The sequence below is a fragment of the Trachypithecus francoisi genome, unplaced genomic scaffold (genome assembly GCF_009764315.1).
Source record: "Trachypithecus francoisi isolate TF-2019V2 unplaced genomic scaffold, Tfra_2.0 Contig01665, whole genome shotgun sequence".
NCBI classification, from domain to species: domain Eukaryota; kingdom Metazoa; phylum Chordata; class Mammalia; order Primates; family Cercopithecidae; genus Trachypithecus; species Trachypithecus francoisi.
The window spans coordinates 405,033-422,695 of record NW_022681447.1 but is presented as its reverse complement, the minus strand read 5'-3'; the positions used below and the strand labels follow the sequence as shown (position 1 = coordinate 422,695).

General features: G+C 49.5%; 1 protein-coding gene across 4 annotated transcripts in view; it reads left to right on the top strand.

The window, feature by feature from the left end:
- DRC3 (dynein regulatory complex subunit 3) overlaps window positions 1-17,663 on the top strand; it is a 47,727-nt gene that overhangs the window by 27,060 nt on the left and 3,004 nt on the right. For all 4 annotated transcript variants that reach the window (XM_033196717.1, XM_033196728.1, XM_033196740.1 and 1 more), the window contains 4 exons: window positions 1,157-1,331; window positions 8,031-8,162; window positions 9,847-9,917; window positions 10,445-10,568. In XM_033196717.1, the coding sequence (XP_033052608.1) occupies window positions 1,157-1,331; window positions 8,031-8,162; window positions 9,847-9,917; window positions 10,445-10,568 (502 nt within the window). The remainder of the gene's footprint in view (window positions 1-1,156; window positions 1,332-8,030; window positions 8,163-9,846; window positions 9,918-10,444; window positions 10,569-17,663) is intronic.

Sequence of the window (17,663 nt, the reverse complement as noted above, 5' to 3'; positions counted from 1 at the left end):
TACAGGCGAGAGCCACCACGCCCAGCCAGAAAGAGGTTTAATTGGACATACAGTTCCACATGGCTGGCGAGGCCTCACAATCATGGCAGAAGGCAAGGAGGAGCAAGTCACATCTTATGTGAGTGGTGGGCAATGAAAGAGCCTGTGCAGGGAAACTCCCATTTTTAAAACCATCAGATCTCGTGAGACTCATTCACTATCACGAGAACAGCGCAGGAAAGACCCACCCCCATAATTCAGTTACCCCCCACCGGGTTCCTCCCAGAACACATGGGAATTGTGAGCGCTGCAGTTCAAGATGAGTTCGGTTGGGGACACAGCCAAACCATATCACCATCTCTCAAAAACAACCAAACACACCTGACATTCTGGAAAGAATGAGGGCAGGGTGGTGAGGAACAGTGAACAGCAGAGCTCCCGGGCTGGGTTGTTTCTGCCAGCTGGTGACCCAGGTTTGCCTTGGCTGTAGCCCCGTGTAGCCATGTGACTTCGGCAAGGCATTTCACCTCTCTGGGCATCAGTTTCCATCCCACAGGATCACCAAGGTCCTGTGGGCTTTACCTTCCTGACTCCAAGGACTCCATGTACCAGGCTCTTTTCCACCCTCAGCTGCAGATGAGGAAACTGAGGCCCAGAGAGGTGAAGTGACTTGCCAGGGTGGGTCCTAGAAGCAGTGGCAGAGCCAGGACTTGAACATCCCCAGTACAACTGCAGCAGCTGAGCACCAAGACAGGCCCTCAGTAAGGGTGCCCTTCCAGATAGCAAACAAGAGACAAATGCACACTGCCTGCTTCCCCAGCTGGGACTGGCTCGCAGGCTCCCAGGTTCCCTAGGCCTCTCTTCTGGGACCTCTCTGAGCATGTCTGCCTTCTGCTCTGTAGACTCCCCAATGGTCCCTGCCTCCTTCCTTCGCACAGGCCCCATTCCTGAATCCTTCAGGCTGAGGGTGGGGATGCACCAAACACACATTGTACCTACATCTCAGTCCTGGCTCTCTGGGCCTTTGATTTCTTCATCCACCAAATGAACCACATGAGACCAGGAGTTTGAGTCCCACACACTGTTGAGCGCATAGTGCCAGGGTCACCAACACCTTTGCCATGCCCTCCGCAGCCTGCTCCTGAAACAGCTGTGGACTTCCTTAACGGCCACTCACCTACAAGGACAAGTTTGTCATCATCTGCGTGAACATTTTTGAGTATGGCTTGAAACAGCAGGAGAAGCGGAAGATAGAGCTTGACACCTTCAGTGAATGTGTCCACGAGGCTATCCAGGAAAACCAGGAGCAGGGCAAATGCAAGATTGCCCAGTTTGAGGAGAAGCACTTGTCGGTAGGCCCCGAGCCTCCTGAGGCCCTCCCTGCCTCCCGCAGGAGGCCCTCCCTGCTCTTGCCACCCCCACTGTAGAGGGGCTGCAACTCCTGTACCCTCTGATGACCCCTGAGGCCAGTGGTTATTGTCCCCATTTGCCAGAGATCACACAGCTCATCAGTGGCAGAGCCAAGGCCCGCCTTACCCCAGCCCCACCAACTACAGCTCCCCACCACTTGACTGTGGCCTGTGGATCTTTGTCACACAAAGCGCCCTTGGGATTCAAGGTCAGCTCCACCCCCCAACTTATCATCATCGTTACTACTAATAACGGTATTAGTATTACCATTACTATTTTGACAGTAATGATTACCGTCCTTTTGTTCATTCATTCATTCATTTAATAGACGTTTTTTGAGCTCTACTCTCTGCCTGCTCCTAGGAAGCTAGAGCCACACTGGACATGGTTCCTGCCCTTGTGGGGCTCAGACCCAGGCCCAGGCCCCAGCCCCGACCTGAGCAAGCAGAGGAATCAGTGCCATCCTGGAGGGAAGCCTGGGGAGCCTTCGGGGTGCCCTAGGAGCACCTTACCTCAGGCGGGAGAGTTTAGGGAAGGCTGAGGCTCACAGAAGAAAGAAAAATTGATGGAGAGGAAGGGTGTTTCTCCACCCCCTAGGAGCAGCAAAGGAGAAGGCTCTGGGTGGTCAGGACTCGGCCATGGGGTCCAGCCCAAGCAGAGGCCATTGGAAAGGGCACCAGTCTTTGTATTTGATGGTAGCTGCCTCTTTGAGTTGGCATTACTTTTAAAGACAGGATGCTTAGCCTATTGTAAATCACAGATCTTTGTGAGACACTAAGGAAAGCTGTGGACCTTCTTTTTCCTCCAAAAACTGTTCACACACACCAAGCTTGCTTGTAGCATAAGGAGCTTTAGGAATCCCATAAGGCCCTTCCTTGTTGTGAACTTAAAGTAGAGCAAAGTCCCTCGATGTGCAAGTTCAGATCTGATGGAGTTGATGATCCACTCCCAGGTGCTTCCCGCCTCCCCCGTGGCCACCCCCATTCCTGTCTCATTAACCTCCAGGGCCTCACATGCTGTGTGATTTAATTCTCAAGACCCTCCTTATTATATTTTAGGGAGCAGGGGTTACTGCATTCAACCAGAAGTTCAAAACTGTCGGCAGAGGAATACATTTGGCTCACATATGTGTTTTATTTGGCCTGTGTAGGGTTTTAAAACATTTTGAACATCCTGCTGACATTAGAAACTAGCAGATTTCGCAGAAAAATTTGTGGTTGCCAGCTTCTCTGGAAGCAGCTGTCATCAGGGCTTGAGTGGCAGTTGTCCCCTCTGGACAGGTCATGTCTCCAGTCCCCCCAGTCCCTGTCCAGCCTTTCTTCCTGACATTTATCTGGTCCCTGTAGCCACTGGGCTTGGGAGTGTCAGCTATCTGGCACTTCCTGAGGCCCGGTGCAGGGACCCAGCCCCTCAGCAGCGAGTCCCTCTGCAGAAGTAGGATGTGGGCCATGCCAGGCCTGATTTGGAGCATGGAACGTGCCACTTGCTCCTCCATTCAGGCACCTGCCCTCAGTGCGGGCCAGCTCCTCAAAGGCCACCTCAGACGAGCTGACTACCCTAGTGCTCCCCTTCTAGAGCCAAGGGCAGTGGATCCAGCCCAGCCTGCACGCAGAGTCCCCGGGCCCTGGAAATGTGCTCACATCCAGGCCCAGCAGCACCCACTTAGACTGGGGCGTGGCCTGGCACAGGGATTTTCCATTGTTCCATGGGTGCTTTCCATGCACAGCCTAGATAGAAGCCACTGACTTAGAAGTTCCCAAGACCCCATAGGCCCTGCAGACCCCCAGTTCCCTCCCTGACAGGCCCTCTCCTATAGTTTTTCCTACGCTCCTCCCACTCACCCCCATTAGGCCTCATCCACTGCACACAGCGCGCTGCTCCAGGTGCCCAGTGAGCCACATTTCAGGGTCATGGTGCAGCCATGTAAGGCTTGGGGCTCAGGCAGACTCCTCACTGGCGACCCAGAGATCCATTATTGACCCTCTCCTAGCCTCCGTTTCCTCATTTGCAGAACAGAGATAACCACCTCGAAGAACTGTAGTGAGAAATAGAGACAGAGAGGGAAAGCACTTGTGCAAGGCCTGGAGCAGAGTCAGCCTAAAAGGATGACAGCATGTCTGTGTGTAGTCAGCTGCACTCTCGAATGGGTGGTGTGTGCACATGGCACAGACTGAACAATGGCCACCAGGGGATACGGTCTCCCTCCTACTCCTGTATCTGTGTGTGTGTGTGTGTGTGTGTGTGTGTGTGTATGCGCGCGCGCGTGCGCGTAGCATGCCCTATTGTGTACTTTGCTTTCCTGTGTGTGTGTGTGACCATAGCATCCTTGTTCTGTACTTTGCTTTCCTGTGTGTGTGAGCATAGCATGCCCTATTCTATACTTTGCTTTCTTGTGTGTGTGTGTGTGTGTGTGTGCATAGCATGCCCTGTTCTGTACTTTGCTTTCCTATGTTAGGTATCTTGGAGAGCCTTCCAAAGTGAAAAAGTTGCTTCATTTTTTTATAACTAAAATATCACATTGCATGGGTGAGCCATAATTATTTAGCCAGTCCCTGTTGATGGACAGTTAGGTTTCTTCCCAACCTTGTGCTCTTTTGGTGTTCCACTGAATAAGTTGGTGCAAGTTTGACCTGCAGGATGAAGTCCTAAAAGTGGAAACTGTGCATTGGTTTTTTTCATGGTTATTGTCCAACTGTAACCCACAGAACCTGTACCTTCCATAGCCATCGTCAGGCCAGTGTCACAGGCTTCCTCATTTTGCCAGTCTGTGCACCCTGAGTATGCATTTATTTTCTCTTAAGTGGGGATAAGCAATACATATTTTACAACCATTTGTGTTTCTTATTCTGTGAATTATTTGTACTTATATTTTGCCCTTGCCCACTTTTCTATTTGGTTTTTGGTTTCTCTCTCTCTCTCTCTCAAATTATTTATTATTACTATTTTTAGAAACAGGGTCTAACTCCATTGCCCAGGTTGGAGTACAGTGCACCATTATAGCTCACAAGCTCATAGTGCAGCCTTGAACTCCTGGGCTCAAGCAATCCTCCTGTCTCAGCCTCCTGAGTAGCTGGGACTACAGGAACACAACACCACACCTGGCTGTTTCTTTCTTTTTTCTTTTTCTTTTTCTAGCTAGTCAAATTTAGCAGTGGGAGATTGTATACCAACTTTAGTGACACCAAATTTAATAAGTTCTGATAACCTACTACCATCAGACCAGACCTTTCTTTTTTAAAAACTTATTACCTGGCTGGGCATGGTAGCTCACGTCTGTAATCTCAGCACTTTGGGAGGCCGAGGTGGGTGGATTACCTGAGGTTAGGAGTTCGAGACCAGCCTGGACAACATGGTGAAACCCCGTCTCTACTAAAAATACAAAAATTAGCCAGGGTGGTGATGCAGGCCTGTAATCCCAGCTACTTGGGAGGCTGAGGCAGGAGAATCACTTGAATCAGGAGGTGGAGGTTGCAGTGAGCCAAGATCGTGCCACTGCACTCCAGCCTGGGCAATAGAGCAAGACTGTCTCAAAAAAGAAAAAAAAAAGTTATTATTTTGTAGGAGCTCTTTATAGATTTTGTCAGTGAAATTAAGGGCAGATATTTTTCCCGGTTTGTGTTTTATCTTGCAGTGTTGTCTGTGGTGCTTTTGCCATTCAGAATTAAAATTTTTTTGGCTGGGGGAGGTGGTTCACAACTGTAATCCCAGCACTTTGGGAAGCTGTGGCAGGAAGATCGCTTGAGCCCAGCAGTTTGAGAGCAGCCTGGGCAACATAGTAAGACCCCGTCTTAAAAGTAAATACATAAATAAATTTAAAAGAATTTAAAAATTTTTAAGGTAGTAGAATTTACCAATCTTCTGGTTATACTTGGCAAGGTCTCAGATTATTTATTAAAAATCTCCCAGGTTTGGCCGGACACAGTGGCTTATGCATGTAATCCCAGCACTTTGGGAGACCAAGACAGGCGAGTCACCTGAGGTCGGGAGTTTGCGAGCAGCCTGGCCAACATGGTGAAACCCCGTGTCTACTAAAAATACAAAAATTCACTGGCCTTGGTGGCAGGCACCTGTATTCCCAGCTACTCGGGAAGCTGAAGCAAGAGAATCGCTTGAAACTGGGAGACAGAGGTTGCAGTGAACCGAGATCGCATCCCTGCGCTCCAGCCTGGGTAACAGAGTGAGACTCTGTCTCAAAGGAAAAAAAAAAATCTCCCAGGGTTTCTGCTAGCACTTTTATGGTTTAACTTTTTACATTTGAATCTTCATCAGTAATTTGTTTTCATGTAAGGTTTGAGGTAGGGATCGAGCCTGGTTTTTCTCCAGAGAGGGTAGCTATTATTATGTCATTCACCCGCCTCAATCATGCTGTTACTCCATCCTCCTTCATGACTAGTACCAGGCATCAACAAAGACAAGCCAACATCACATCTGGTGTTGGTGGTAACCCAGGCCCTTTGCTGGTAAGCAGCTGGTAGTCAGTGCTGTTTGGACCCCAGGTTGCCATATACCCTCTGAGCACCCCCTCATTCCAAAGGGCTCAGCATCTATTTAGCAGTAGCTTCCACTTGCTCACTGGGGTTCTGTGTGGGTTCGATTCATCTCCTCAAAGACTGGAACTGTCTTTCCTTGCCAGGGTTTTTCCTGGCCTGTGCCTGTGATAGGCCTTTTATAGGAGTCTCCGATAGCCAAGCTCCACTGTGCGCCAGGTGCTTCCTGAACATGGCCTCTGATCCCCAGGACCCTGTGAGGCAGAGATGCTTCTCCCCATTTACAGTGAAGAAACTGAGTCAGAGAATGAAAGTGGGTCTCTCAAGGTCACACTGCTAAGTGACCCAGGCAGGATTCAAATTCAGGTCCACCTAAATCTGAAGTTGTAAGGCAGGTACATTTTTTCCTCTAGCTTATCGGGGTCACTGACTGGGACCAAGAATTAAACTGACATAAGACAAACAAGAGAAAAGCATACAAATTTTATTGAGTAATTTTCACATGTACATGGGACCATTCACAAGCAAAATGAAGGCTCAAGAAGCTGTTGGGGCTGATAGCTTCTATACTTGGTTGGACAGACAGTAGTGAGTTGTGAGAATGTGACAAGATAAAGAGGTTTGGGCTAAGGCAGTTCATTGTGGAGAAGTGACGAGGCAGATGAGGGTAAGTTTCACAAGGCTTGTTCACACAGATTCCCCTTGGCCCGGACTCCCTCCCTCTGATGATAAGAATGCCTTCTTGGCCGGGTGCGGTGGCTCACGCTTGTAATCCCAGCACTTTGGGAGGCCGAGGTGGGTGGATCACAAGGTCAGGATTTCAAGACCAGTCTGGCCAAGATGGTGAAACCCCGTCTCTACTAAAAATACAAAAAAATTAGGCAGGCACGGTGGCAGGTGCCTGTAATCCCAGCTACTCAGGAGGCTGAGGCAGAGAATTGCTTGAACTGAGGAGGCAGAGATTGCAGTGAGCCGAGATCATGCCATTGCACTCCAGTCTGGGCGACAGAGCAAGACTACATCTTTAAAAAAAAAAAAAGAATGGTTTCCTTCCTCCTGGTACAGGGAGGGCACCTTTCCCATGGTAGACTTAACTCCTGCTTTCAGGAAGAAAAAGGGAGGTCAGGGTGTTCTCTTTGCACTTTCTGTTTTTAAGTATCTCTTTTTTTTTTTTTTTGAGACAGAGTCTCACTCTGTTACCCAGGCTGGAGTGCAGAGGTGCGATCTCAGCTCACTGCAAGCTCCGCCTCCTGGGTTCACGCCATTCTCCTGCCTCAGCCTCCCGAGTAGCTGGGACTACAGGCGCCCGCCACCACACCCGGCTACTTTTTGTATTTTTAGTAGAGAAGGGGTTTCACCGTGTGAGCCAGGATGGTCTTGATCTCCTGACCTCATGATCCACCTGCCTCGGCCTCCCAAACCGCTGGGATTACAAGTGTGAGCCACGGCGCCCGGCCAGTATCTCTTTTTTTTTTTGAGACAGAGTCTCACTCTGTCACCCAGGCTGGAGTGCAGTGGCGCGATCTCGGCTCACTGCAAGCTCCGCCTCCCAGGTTCACCCCATTCTTCTGCCTCAGCCTCCCGAGTAGCTGGGACTACAGGTGCCTGCCACCATGCCTGGTTAATTTTTTGTATTTTTAGTAGAGACAGGGTTTCACCCTGTTAGCCAGGATGGTCTGGATCTCCTGACCTCATGATCTGCCTGCCTCAGCCTCCCAAAGTGCTGGGATTACAGGCATTTTTAAGTATCTGTAACTCAAAATAATCACTATGCCAAAGCAGCGTATTTTGGTGTGAAATGCTCTGAGCCCCATGAAAACCATGGCTGCTTCCACCCTGCCTACCAGCCTCTAATAAAAACCTGAGCTAACAGGGAGTGGGCACTTGCTAGTGCTCAAAGAGCCTCACATATGTTCTCTTACCTGTGTCAAGGGTAGGGGCTATCAATTGCACTTTACAGACCAGGAAACGGAGGCATGGAGAGGGTAGGTAGCTTCCACAAGCTCTCAGAGCCAGCAAATGGCAAAGCTGAGACTTGCACTTGCACAGGCTGACTCCAGAGTCCAGATTCTTACCCACAAAACCAAATTGCCACCTGCCACTATCTAATTACACTTAGTTGTTGATTCCTGAAGTGCAGTCTATTGTTTCCAGAGTTTAAGTGCCATTCGAGAGGAGTCGGAACTGCCCAACATTGAGAAGAAGATCCTGGAATGCAGCGCTGACATCAGTGAGTTGTTCAATGAGCTCATGATGCTGGAGATGCAGCTGGTGGAGCAGCTGGAGGTGAGGCTGGGCCCTGGGCACAAGTGCCAGGATCTGGGGATGCAGCTGCACATCCATAGGTGAACTGCAGCCTTCACGGGCACGCTTCTGCTGGAAACGTCCAGCATGACTCAGCATGGCAGGCTGCAGCTTTCTTGCTCATCAGTCCTGTGTTTGCTTTTGATACATTTTAATCATTTAGATTGGAAGTGATTCTTGTGGAAAATGAGAGGTGAGCTCATTCTTCTGAAATGTTCCCCCTATCCTGGAAGTCAGTGGGGAGAGGTTTTTGATTAGACCCCTGGAGCTATCCAGGGAACTCTAAAGGCAAAGTGGACCCCCACTTGGGGACCAAACAAAGACCCCTCCGCGTTGCAGCCTGCAGTTGCCGCTTCTCAGGCGATGCGAGGAGGCTGCAACTCAGCACTAAGTAGTGGAAATGAAAAGCGCCGCTGTCTGAAATTCATTAGCGGCCAGAGTATGTGTTACAAGGCAGTGGAGGCCGGGAGTCTGAAGTGATGTGATGAATTGAACCTCACTGGATGCTGCTGTGGCTGGGCCAAGTGATAGCGCCTAATCAATTCCTCACACGTCAGGTGACACCTCAGACATGGGATAGATTTCCCCATCACATCACAGGGCAGGTGCTCCCTCCCCGCTGGGGAACGCAGGCACTGCAAGAAGCAGCGCACAGTGCCAGGGGAGAATGAGGCAGAGCTCCCAGCCTTTTCAGGCAAGGAGATTGCTTTTCAACATCCAAACGTTTCCCAGAACCCATGTGCCATCCTACTTGTATTACCGGTGACCAGAAAGCCACAAGGGCAATCATGCTTTTCAATGACCCTATTTTTATTCACAAGAACAGCACATGCATGTGTTTGAAAATAGTGCAGTGTGCTCACTCTGCAGACAGTCCTTACATTCCTATAGATTCCACCCCTGCCCACCTTGCAGCCCCTGGAGTCTATGGCAGATGGGGGTGGGGCACTTCCAGAGTGGCAGGCCTGGAAATCACATCTTCCATTGTTCCTTCAGTCAACACTAAATCCCATTTGGGCCTTAGGTGCCTTGCTAACCACCACAAAACAGCAACTAACTGAAAGAGATCTGGGGTGACAGCCAGTTGCTACTGAGGGCCTCCTCTCGGCCAGGCACCTTGCAAAGCATTTTGTGTGAAGATTCATTTAACCTCACCACAACTCCACAACACAGGGATTATGCAGGAAACCTATTTCCCAGATGAGGAAGATGAGGCCCAAGGAGGTGAAGTGCCTTTCCCAGAGTTACACGCAGTGCTGGAGCTGGGAATACTGACCCAGGCAGTCTAGCTCTTAGCAGCCCACTCCACTTTTTCCCTGGAGGTGATGCACAGATGTCACTGAGAAACCCAAAGGAGAGGGAGTTGGCTCTGTGTGTGTGTTCGGCAGGCAGGTAAGGGGAGTAAGACCAGGACAAGTGTTCCTGGCAAAGTTCCAGTGACAGCATTAAACATTCAGATGGTGAAGGAGTTAATATGGTTGGAGAACAACTCTAGAGAGAGCAGAGGGGTCAGTTCACAACCATCTGCTCAGGAGGGTCAAGATGGGTGGTCTTTACCCCGAAGGTCTGTGATTACAGGAGGTGGTTGCTAAATTCTAAGGAGCACCTTTTGCTCTGTGCTGGATGTCTAAATATGCATGTTAACTGTGTTCTTTAACATTTCCAGGAGACTATAAACATGTTTGAAAGGAACATTGTTGACATGGTGGGACTGTTTATCAAAAATGTCCGAAGCCTATATCCTTTCTGTGATGACCTTCCCCCATGGGGAGGTGCTACAGAGCCCCTGGGGTTGTCCCGGCCTCTGGACAAAAGAATGTTCCACAGGGTCTGAGGGGGTTTCCCAACCCTCAGAACATTGATGGTCTGTTAGAGCTGTGGTTTGGATGCCTAGAGGGACAACATCCAACCTGTTTGCAGGAGGGTCCCAGTATGATTGTTCTCAAATGGGTGATGTTCACTGAGAAATGAGCCCCCTGTGTTGCCAGCAAGCATACTCCGGTAACCCAGAGACTAGTGCCAGGAGCCTCCATGCAGGAGGGAGAGAAGGGGGTGATGGCAGGGGCCAAGGGTCCGTCCGAGGTGTGGGGCAGGGGTGGGGAGTCGGGGATGGCCCAGGCTTGGGTGCTTGTGGGTGGACGGTGCTGCCAGCCGGAATCTCCGAGCTCGCCTTGGGCCCTTAAAGTCTGTCTCCGGCCCTCTGAGTGAATCAGGGACGCGCTGGGCCTGCTCCTCCCTGGCCTTTGCTTAACTCGGGGCTGCACGATGGCCCAGTGCCGGGACCTGGAGAACCACCACCACGAGAAGCTCCTGGAGATCTCTATCAGCACCCTGGAGAAGATTGTCAAGGGCGACCTGGACGAGGACCTGCCTGACGACCTGCGCGCGGTGGGCGGGGCAGGCGAAGCATGGCGGGAAAGGGCGGGATGGAGTTGAACTGGGTGGGGCGGAGCGGAGCTGGGCGAAAGGGGAGGGGAGGGGCCTGACAGACGTGGTCCAACCCAGCTCTGTGGCTGGACTGAGGCCCTGTGAGTAAGCCTGACAACCTCCCAGAGCCTCAGTGTTCTCATCTGCAAAAGGGCACACTAACCTGCTTTACAGGGTTGCTGGCAGATAAAATAGGCTAACAAAGCACCTGGTGGGGCACCCAGTGGGGTCCAGTTAAAGAGGAGCTCATGATAATTAGATGGTTTCAACTTTCCAACAGGTTGGTTTCCAAAAGTTCAATTATGTGGAGGCTTCTGGCACTTTCTAAGAGAAGCAGTTACAGGTAGAGGTTGAAGTCTGAGATTTCCCCTGGAGGTCTTCTTAACCTTAGAGTTTCTATGATGAGTACTGTGGGGGTGTTGGAACCACCATTTTGGATCCCGCACGATGCCGTCCTTTTGCACCAGCACATCCGCTGATGAGTGGTCACAAAATCAGCAGGGTCGGCCTGGGGTACCTGGCTGCATCCCTGGGGTCTGCACGCTAAGAAGGCTCTCCCGGATATCTGCGCTGGGGTCCCACAGCAGCATGTTTATGTCTCTGGAGGGAGTGTAGGCATCAAGCGCCCAGGCAGAGATACTGTGTTGTCAGGGCCTGCTTTAGTGCATGCATAATTCACTCCACTGCCAGTTTCTCAGCTTCTCTCTGTCGCCACATCACCACCAAGGCAAGCCACCATCATCCTTGGCCTGGACGGCTTGCCTCTTTACTGTCCTCTTACAGTCTGTCCTCCATGTGGCAGTCAGAGGGACCCTTGAAAACCCAAACCCTATCACTAAACACTTTTACACAACACCTTAGAGTGGCTTTCATGACCCCTAGCGTAAGCTCCTCCCCATAGTCCCCCAGACCCTCGTGGCTGGCCCTGCCCATCTGGGCAATTCCCACCCCCAGACCCCTCACTCCCGATGCTCAGCGGCAGCCTCTGAGCTGTGCCCCAATCACCCAGGCTTGCTCCTTTCAGCTGATATTCTGCCTGGTGGACACGCTCTTCCTAGGTCCCCATGTACCTGGCTTGTCCTTGTCATTCAGATTTCAGCTTGACTATCAGCTCTTGGGAGAGGCTTTTCATCAACTTCCTGGAAAACCACTGTCTCTGGATCACACGCCCCATTTATCAGGTCAGAGCCTTATCACAGTTTCAAACTATCTGAGTGATGTGTATTTGCTGCCGATGTGACTATTCACACTACATATAAGCTCAGGAGGGAGGACAGGGATGGCCTTTTCACCACCATGTACCTCCTCAGTACCAGCAACAGTGTACAATGTGCAGCACAGATGCCAGGCGTCATCTGCAGAAGGAGTGTGAGAACATATGCTCACCAAGCCTCCACTCTGCCAGATACGGGGCTAAGTCCTGCAGACACAGAGGACCAGCAGTCCCTGACTTCCACAGCCTCTGTCCTGGGGCCCAAACAGATACCCAAGATAGCAGTGTGGTGATAGGGTCACCATGACACCAGCCTTCCTCCCTAAGCTGTTAAGTGCAGCTAATTGCTATTGACCAGACGCAAGAAAACACCACCTTCCTTGTGAAGTAAGGCTGTCCCTGAGTGCCCCGTCTGGAACTCCCCAGACAGACCATCTTGGGGTGGGTGGAGATCCCTACCAGCACAGCTTCGATGTCTGTGACACCCAGAAGGCACAGGACTGAAACGTGCTTAATTTCTAATGACTGGGACACACAGAAAAAGATGATTCCAGAGGCCAACAGCAAAGAAGCAGGCTGGGCTGGCATTTTCAGTGGCCAGCCCTCCCTCTAGCCCAGCTGGCTCTGTCTGGTGCCAGCTGACCACCATTCCTGTGGCTTTACGCCTGCAGTTACAGGAAGAGACTTCCCAGGACCTTATACCATGGCCTAAGTCTCCTTCCATCTAAGCAACAAAAAATGTGGCCTACCCTTCTTAGGAGGAAAAAGTATGCTCTGACTATATGAGTAATACCAACAGCACTTTGAAAGGCTGAGGTGGAAGGATTGCTTGAGCCCTGGAATTGGAGACCAGCCTGGGCAACATAGCGAGACCCCATCTCTACAAATAATAATTTAAAAATTAGGTGATGTGCACCTGGTAGTCCCAGCTACTTGGGAGACTGACGTTGGAGGATTACTTGAGCCTGGGAGGCCAAGGTGAGCCAAGATTGTGCCACTGCATTCCAGTCTGGGTGACAGAGCAAGACCCTGTCTCAAAAAAAATAAAAAAAATAAAGGAATAATACATCACTGACACTGACTGGGGGCCTCCTGAGGGCCAGCCCTCTGAGAAGCACTGAACTCATGTTTGCTCTTTTAATCTTCACATCAACATGGTAAAGTAGTTACTATTATGGTTCCCTTTTACAGATGAGGAAACTGAGGCACGGAGATGCTGGTAACCTGCCCAAGGACACACAGCTTATAAGAGATAGGGTTGTGATTGGAACCCAGGCAGTTTGATTGAAAGCCTTTGACAAAATGTCTACTATATAGTAAGATGGGGATGTTCAGAAGAGGGACTAGGGCTGTAGGTGAAAAAAAATCTGGCTTCTGTTACCTAATTGTCAATGAGCATATCTTGATAAGTCACCCTAATGAGGTTCTCTCTAAAACTCCGCTCATGCAGTTGAGTGCCTGTTATCAGCTCATGACCTGTGTGGGGCCAATCTGTCCCACATCTATTTTCAAGTCCTTCCAGCTTTGAGAGGAAAAGCAGAACGTACATGCTGAGGAGAGAGCCTGGAGCTGGCACTGAGGGAGGGCGTCTGAGTGGGGCTGGTAGCCACAGCTGCCCATTTAGAGAGGCGGGGAGGTCAGAGGTGCTGCCCGGCTGCTTTGAACATCCATGCGGGTGTCCGGCTGCGAGGGCAGGGCAAGTGCTCAGGCCCAGGCCATTGGGAGGATGCAAGTCCCCAGGGTCTGCTCAAGTGGCAGTGGGTCTGACCCAAGCCAGCAGTCTCTGGATAGGGAGACTGTCACAAGATTCTGGCTGGCACCAGGAGACGCCGCGCTGGCTTGTCCCTGACCATCAAGCCAAACTGCTCATTTGTGGCAGAGGGGAATGCAGGGTCGTCAGGTGCCCTCTGTGGGTTTGACAAAATGATCTGATCCCACATGCCATGGGGCAGCAAGTCCTCAAGCCACTAGCAGTGTGGTGGTCCTGGGGAGGGGCTGTTCCCTTCTCAAAAGTTACTTTGTTGCTACCCAAAGCAACCTACAGATTCAATGCAATCCCCATCAAAACACCAATGACATTCTTTGCAGAAATAGAAAAAAAAATCCTAAAATTTGGAACCACAAAGGACCCTGAATAGCCAAAGCCATCTTGAGCAAAAAGAACAATGCTGGAGGCATCACATTACCAGACTTCAAAATATACTACAAAGCAATATTAACCAAAACAGCATGGTACTGGCATAAAACAGACATATTTTTCTCCAAGAAAACACCAAATGGTAGATGACACCATGGCAGCAGGAGGGTCCAGAGGCCTGGAATGGGAAACCATGGAAGCTTTGCCAGCAGGTTCTGGGGCTAGGATTGTGGCCGTAGTCAGGGCAGGGGCCGAGGCTGCAGGGAGCTCTCAGAGGCAAGGCCCAGGCCAAGGAGTGGATGCCTGTCACCAAGCTGGGCTGCCTGGTCAAGGACATGAAGATCAAGTCCCTGGAGGAGATCTATCTATTCTCCCTGCCCATCAAGTAGTCTGAGATCATTGACTTTTTCCTGGGGGCCTCTCTTAAGGATGAGGTTTTAAAGATTATGCCAGTGCAGAAGCAGACCTGCCCCAGCCAGTGCAGCAGGTTCAAGACGTTTGTTGCCATCAGGGATTACAATGGCCACGTCAGTCTGGGTGTTACGTGCTCCAAGGAAGCAGCCACTGCTGTCAGAGGGATCATCATCCTGGCTACGCTCTCCATTGTCCCGTGCAGAGAGGCTACTGGGGGACCAAGATCGTAAGCCCCACACTGTCCCTTGCAAGGTGACAGGCTGCTGCAGCTCCGTGCTGCTGTACCTTATCCCTGCACACAGAGGCACTGGCATCCTCTTGGCCTCTGTGCCCAAGAAGATGCTGCTCATGTCCGGTATTGACAACCGCTACACCTCAGCCAGGAGCCGCACTGCCACTCTGGGCAACTTTGCCAAGGCCACCTTTGATGCCATCTCTAAGACCTATAGCTACCTGCCCCCTGACCTCTGGGAGGAGACTGTATTCACCAAGTCTTCCTCTTAGGAATTCACTGACCATTTTGTCAAGACCCACACTCTCTGTGTGAAAGACCCAGGCTGCAGCTGTGGCTGCAACACAGGGTTGGTTTTTTTTGTTTTGTTTTGTTTTGAGATGGGGCCTTGCTCTGTAACCCAGGCTGGAATGCAGTGGTGCGATCCTGGCTCACTGCAACCTCCGCTACCTGGGTTCACATGATCCACCTGCCTCAGCCTCCCGAGTAGCTGGGACTATAGGCACATGCCACCATGCCTGGTTAATTTTTTGTATTTTTAGTAGAGACACGGTTTCACCAGTGTTGGCCAGACTGCTCCCAAACTCCTGACCTCAGGTGATCTGCCCACCTTGCCTTCCCAAAGTAACACAGGGTTTTTATACAAGAAAAATAAAGTGAATTAAGCCTGTTTAAAACAAACAAACAAACAGATACATAAATCAATGAAACAGAATAGAGAACTCAGAAATTAATCTATATATTTACAGCCGACTGATTTTTGACAAAAGCATCAGGAACACTCACTGGGAAAAAGACAGTCTCTTCAATAAATTGTGCTGGGAAAACTGGATATCCATATGCAGAAGAATGAAACTAGATCCCCACCTCTCACCCTATACAAAAATCAACTAAACATGTAAGACCTGAAACTGGCCGGGCACAGTGGCTCATGCCTGTAATCCCAGCACTTTGGGAGGCCGAGACAGGCAGATCACTTGAGCTCATGAGTTTGAGACCAGCCTGGGCAACATGGCAAAGCCCCAACTCTCTTTAAAAAATACAAAAATTAGCTGGGCATGGTGGTATGTGCCTATAGTCCCGGCTACTCAGGACGCTGAGGTGGGAGGATGGCTTGAGCCCAGGAGGCGGAGGTTGTAGTGAGCTGAAATTTCACCACTGCACTCCAGCCTGAGCGACAGAGCCAGACTTTTGTCTCAGGAAAAAAAAAAAAAAGAAAGAAAGAAAGAAAAGACCTGAAACTATAAAATGACCAGAAGAAAGCAGGAGAAATGCTTTAGGACATTGGACTGGGAAAAAAATGTATGAATAAGACCTCAAGAGCACAGACAACAAAAGCAAAAATAAATAAATGGGAATATATCAAACTATAAATCTTCTGCACAGCAAATGAAACAACAGAGTGAAAAGACACCCTACACAATGAGAGAGAATATTTGCAAACTACTTATCTGACAAGGGTATTAATATCCAGAATATACAAGGAACTCTAACATCTCAACAGCAAAAAAACAAACAATTCAATTAAAAACATCTGAACAGATGTTTCTCAAAAGAAGACATACAAATGGCCAACAAATACATTTAAAAATCTTCAGCATCACTAGTTATCAGGGAAATGCAAATGAGAACCAGAATGAGGCATCGTCTCACCCCACTTAGGATGATAATTATCAAAAAGACAAAAAGTAACAAATGCTGGTGAGGATCCAAAGAAAAAGGAACTCTTATATACTGTTAGTAAGAATGTAAACTAGGACAGCCACTAGGGAGAACACTGTGGAGGGCCCTCAGAAACTACAAACAGAACTATCATATGATTCAGCAGTCTCACTACTGAGCATTTATCCAAAGGAAAGGAAATCACTATATTGCAAAGATATCTGAACCCATGTTTATTGCAGCACTGTTTGCAATAGCAAGATACATAATCCACCTAGGTGTCCAACAACAGATGACTGGATAAAGAAAATGTGGTACATATAAACAATGGAATACTATTCAGCCATAAAAAAGAATGAAATCATGTCATTCATGGCAACATGGATGGAACTGGAGAACATTCTGTTAAGTGAAATAAGCCAGGAACAGAAAGTTAAACACCTCATATTCTCATATGCTGAAGCTAAAAAAGTTGATCTCATAGAAGTAAAAAGAACAACAGAGGCTTCTAGAGACTGGGAAGGGTAGGGGGATGAAGGAATAGCGACAGATTTGTTAAAGGATATATCAAATTACAGCTAGATAGGAGGAATAAGTTCTAGTGTTTTTTTTTTTTTTTTTTTTTTTTGAGACGGAGTCTCGTTCTGTCGCCCAGGCTGGAGTGCAGTGGCCGGATCTCAGCTCACTGCAAGCTCCGCCTCCTGGGTTCAGGCCATTCTCCTGCCTCAGCCTCCTGAGTAGCTGGGACTACAGGCGCCCGCCACCTCGCCCTGCTAGTTTTTTTTTTTTGTGTGTGTGTTTTTTTAGTAGAGACGGGGTTTCACCGTGTTAGCCAAGATGGTCTCGATCTCCTGACCTCGTGGTCTGCCCATCTCGGCCTCCCAAAGTGCTGGGATTACAGGCTTGAGCCACCGCACCCGGCCAGTTCTTGTGTTCTATACCACTATAGGATGACTATAGTTGACAATAATGTATTATAGTTTCAAATAGCTAGAAGTAGGATATGGAATGTTCTCAACACAAAGAAATGATAAATGTTTGAGACAGATATGCTAATACCCTGATCTGATCACTATATATGATAAGTGTGGAAACATCAGTATGTACCCCATCAATATGAACAATTATTAGTCAATTTTTTTTAATGCCAATTTTTTTTTTTTCTGAGGTGGAGTTTCACTTTTGCTGCCCAGGCTGGAGTGCAAGGGTGCGATCTTGGCTCACTGCAACCTTGGCCTCCTGGGTTCAAGTTATCCTCCTGCGTTAGCCTCCCAAGTAGCTGGGATTACAGGTGCCCACCATCACACCCAGCTAATTTTTGTATTTTTAGTAGAGATGGGGTTTCACCATATTGGCCAGGCTAGTCTTGAACTCCTGACTTCAGGTGATCTGCCCACC